The sequence below is a fragment of the Strongylocentrotus purpuratus genome, unplaced genomic scaffold (genome assembly GCF_000002235.5).
Source record: "Strongylocentrotus purpuratus isolate Spur 01 unplaced genomic scaffold, Spur_5.0 spur5_scaffold_10, whole genome shotgun sequence".
Taxonomy (NCBI): Eukaryota; Metazoa; Echinodermata; class Echinoidea; order Camarodonta; family Strongylocentrotidae; genus Strongylocentrotus; species Strongylocentrotus purpuratus.
The window spans coordinates 20,541,837-20,546,011 of NW_022145595.1; the positions used below are offsets into that span (position 1 = coordinate 20,541,837).

The window sequence follows — 4,175 nt, forward strand, 5'->3', positions numbered from 1 at the left end:
TTTTTACAATGTATATATCCAATTCGTGTAATTCATGTGCAATTCAGTTGTGAAACTGCCATTTATGAAAGATGCAATAAAATACCATTTATCTATCTATCTATGCGATTGTGTGCCCCCCCCCCCCCCCGGTAAGAAATTCCTGGATCCGCCACTGAATATAAGCCTACCAATTTCAGGAATTACAGGCTGTTTAACTGAATGCGGAAAGGTGACTGAATCAGCAGACTACTGGTCGTAAACAAGAATGGACGTGGGGCATTGACCCGTATTTCGACCATAGCAAAGTGCGGCAAGCGATGCTGGCTTGAACGTCATTGTCCCTGTTTAGTTGTACTGCTTTGGGAAACCGCGGGCTGTGTAGATCGAGGTGCATGGAAAGAAATCCTGAATTTCCCACGGATGCTGAGTTTACTTCCAACTTGGATTTGTCATCGACTAGTCAGAATTGATTTATTTTGATGGCACAGAATGGGTTCAGGAAGGTTATGAGGAGCGGTATATTTCAGAGGAACTCGGTGACTTCGCGCTGCGCAGACGATACGAGTGATTGAATCACACGTAGAAAACAATGGTGATCTAGGCTTTGAACATAATATTTCCTCGAGATGAATGATTTGTTTTGAAGGGTAACTCGATGTTTTCAGCGCTATTGTGAACCAGTCGCATCTTGATGTCGGCAATTTATAATGCAGTGATACTTATGTTGTCATTGGTTTAATTTCTAGATATTAATCCAAGAAGAGACAGTGTGCTTTGTTTTGGAGCACGGTCGTGGATACTTAGCAGGGCCAGGGGGCGTGCGTATACGGTTTGTTTGTGTAACGTAATTATGGAGAAGAACAATATATCGTCTGCTAGGGTCATCTTGTGGTGTGCCCCTCGCTGTACATCCAACCTCTTCGCGAAATGTGTCACGGCTATCCCGGGGAACGAAGTATGGATTGAACCCTTCCAGTACTCGCAGTTTGCCCACAACGAAATGAAACGTATGGGACTGATCGAGTCGGACGGGCCTCTGCCGTACTCGTATGAAGACAACGAGGATCTATTCGAGAAGGCCGCTGGAGGCATCGCCCAGTTCCTAGGCTCCGAGATAAAGCCACAACGTCTGCCGTAAGAATAGGGATATAAGCCCGCTTCTCAATTTCGAATAAAAATACAACAATACGGAGAGTTTCTGCTTATAAATTGAATTCATAGCAATGATGAAAATGTTCTTTAGAGTTTTCGTTTTGGTATTGATCGGGATTCAATGAGGTTAATACCCCAGTCGACAACAAAACGGACACCAGGGAATCGTTCCACGCAACCGTAATAAGTACAATTTCACCGACATCCCATTGAAACGCGTGTTAAATGTACACATTGCAATGGGTTGTCGGCAGACTTGTGCTTACGACAGTCTGGTGAAACAATACTTTCTTGTCGGTTTGTTCGGTCAGATGTTGCTTTAGCAGCGTGACAATATGATTAGGCTTGGAATTGGGGCTTTTTTTGCAGAGGAATTCGGAACAAGGTTTTTAAAACAGACTCCTTGGCTTCTTAGAGGGTAGTTAAATTACACTAAGGAAGTTTAATAACTGTTTTGCAAGTATAATAACTATAACAAGTGAAATGCCCTGAAATTGTTATCCTGTTAATTTTCCCAATTCGAGAGAGAGAGAGAGAGAGAGAGAGAGAGGGCTAAAGTAAACTAATACACTATGTCTGTCTGTTGGGGGTAAATATTGTTGGGGAAAAGATGCATTCGGTATTATTTAACAGAACTCTTTCAATTTTATATTGGTTTGATGACATTCTGGAATTTGATTCTACAGGTTAATCAAAATTGTCAGAAATAGCCATGGAAAACAGCCTTCAGGGTTTTAATAGAATTATATCGGCAATCATCACAATTGCCGAGAAAAAAAAGATTGTTCAGAATTATGAGGCAAGCCCCCGCCCCCCCCCCCCCCCACTCAGAGGTCGGAATGACCGCATGCGTGTTGCCAAAATGTCCGGTAAAGGGGTATTTTTCGTGCGACAAAGTCCGGCCCGAGAATTGTAAAAAAAGGGGTGTATTTGACTTTCCACCCTGAAATTTCTTTAAAAAGGGGGTGTTTTTCTTTTTTTCTCTCATCTCTTTGGACTCCTGAGAAAATATTCCGAATTTAGGGGGGTACATTGAGCATTTTCCTGATTTAGGGGGTTCTCCAAGGCAGGAAAAGCCTGTGAAAAGCCCGCGAAAGGGGGGTTTGGAAATGTTGGCAGTCCTCAGATAGGGGGTGCTTTCAATCCTCAGATAGGGGGTGCTTTCAAAAAGAGGGTACGAGCATATGCGTACCCTAAATAACACTGAGTGGGGGGGGGGGGGGCGGGGGCAAGCCAAGGGAAGATTTGGACATCAGTCACACTAAAGAGGTCGACACCAGACCTCCTACAGACCGAACACTTGTGACCCGTTTGGCCAAAGATCGAGGTCTTTGTGGAATCGGTTTGGCGGTGTGACACGGTCAAATCGACTCCATACCGTCACCAAAACTGACCGATTCGTGTCATTCGGACTCGGTGCTATTTATTCCGTGAGTCGTAACTAATGTCTTGTATGACTTTGTATGGTCCGGTCGGTGACACGACATTTGCTCCTGCGACAATTGCTCCGGGCTTTATTTCGTCTAAGATGTAGGGTTAGGGTTAGGGTTTCAATAGGGTTTTATGTTAGGTTTAGGGTTAGGTTTAGGGTAGGGTATAGTGTTGAATCCAGGGTTGAAGTTAGCCATTCGATTAGTGTATGAAATTTACAGCGGAGCAATTGTCGCCGGAGCAAATGTCATGGAATCCATGGAATCGTCCGGTCACATCGGGTGGGGTATCGGGCCTATTTAAATTACTCCTAATTAAATCCGTAATAAAGTAATAAATAGTTTCCGTTTCTCCTATCTTGACAGGTATGCCGCTGTGAAGAGTTCTCTGGAGCATTCAACCAGTAAACAAGTATTCGTCAAAGATTTCGGCCTTGCGGTGAACTCCGAGGTCCTCCGCCAGTATCTGCCTGTCGGCTACAAGCACACATTCCTCATCCGGCATCCGTACCTCGCCTACCGGTCCTACCGCAAGGCACTATGCGCGCAAATGGTTGCAATCGGACGTCTGAGCGGGGAGGACGACGAGAACTGCGACCTCGCACTCATGGGAGCGGCTCCCGGTGCGTTGGTCGAGGACTATTTCCTGAAGAACCACGAAATGTGGAAGTACGTCCGCGAGAACATAGATCCGAATCCCGTCGTCGTTGACTCCAGCGATCTCCTTCAAAACCCTGCCCGGATCATGTCGAAGTACTGTGACGCCGTTGGATTGCCGTATTCGGACTCGCTTTTGACGTGGGAGGCGACGGCGGATTCGTACCACACATGGAAACTCGCAGGTGACAACATCATGGACAACGCGGAGAACTTCGTAGGGACTTTGATGAAAACGACGGGTTTCATGCCGCCATCTGAAATACCGTCACGTGATGAACTGACCAGTGACGTCATTAAAGCTTCGGACGCCTCTATGGCATGTTACGAAGAAATGTATGCAGCGCGAATTACTTAAATTACGTTTATACTGTCTTATATGAGGATGGAATATTTGGGAAAGATGATGATGTGGGATTACGACTTAGTGTCTTTCAAGGGTTAGTGTGGTTACTTTGTAAAACTTTCATATCACAATACACCGCCGCCCCGCCCCATTGCATTTCCAGGAAAATATACATTAACCCACAACATTAGATTGAGGTCTAGTCTTTTCGTTGGTGACCAAAGCAATCATTTGCCTCAGTTTATAGGGAGGAAGTGTGTGATGAATACCATGATGAAACCATATTTTCATCCTTTATTTTATAGAAAATCTCCATGATTAAAGCCTATTTTCGTTGTTTATTTATCAAATTCTGCAAACACCACTACACAGGCGCGTACGCAGGATTTTTTCAAGGGGGGGGGGGGGTTTAACATTTTCAAATCGGGCCGATAATTTCGCACTCGACTCAGCCAGCCGCTGAATAAGCGGGGGGGGGGGGGGGGGGGGGGGGGGGTAGGAGGACACTTTTTTTTTTTGGTCTCGAAATTTGAAAATTTGACATTTTGCTCCGCTGGGGGGGGGGGGGGGGGTAAGGTCACCTTTTTTAGGTCAGCCAAAAAACCAAA

General features: G+C 45.3%; 1 protein-coding gene across 1 annotated transcript; it reads left to right on the forward strand.

Moving 5' to 3' along the window:
• Nucleotides 1-293: 293 nt before the first annotated feature.
• On the forward strand, nt 294-3,928 carry LOC100890862. Its single transcript, XM_003725659.3, has 2 exons — nt 294-1,116; nt 2,931-3,928. Exons 1-2 carry the CDS (start codon nt 833-835, stop codon nt 3,577-3,579), a joined length of 933 nt encoding a protein of 310 aa, XP_003725707.2. The 5' UTR covers nt 294-832; the 3' UTR covers nt 3,580-3,928.
• The last annotated feature ends 247 nt before the right edge of the window (nt 3,929-4,175 follow it).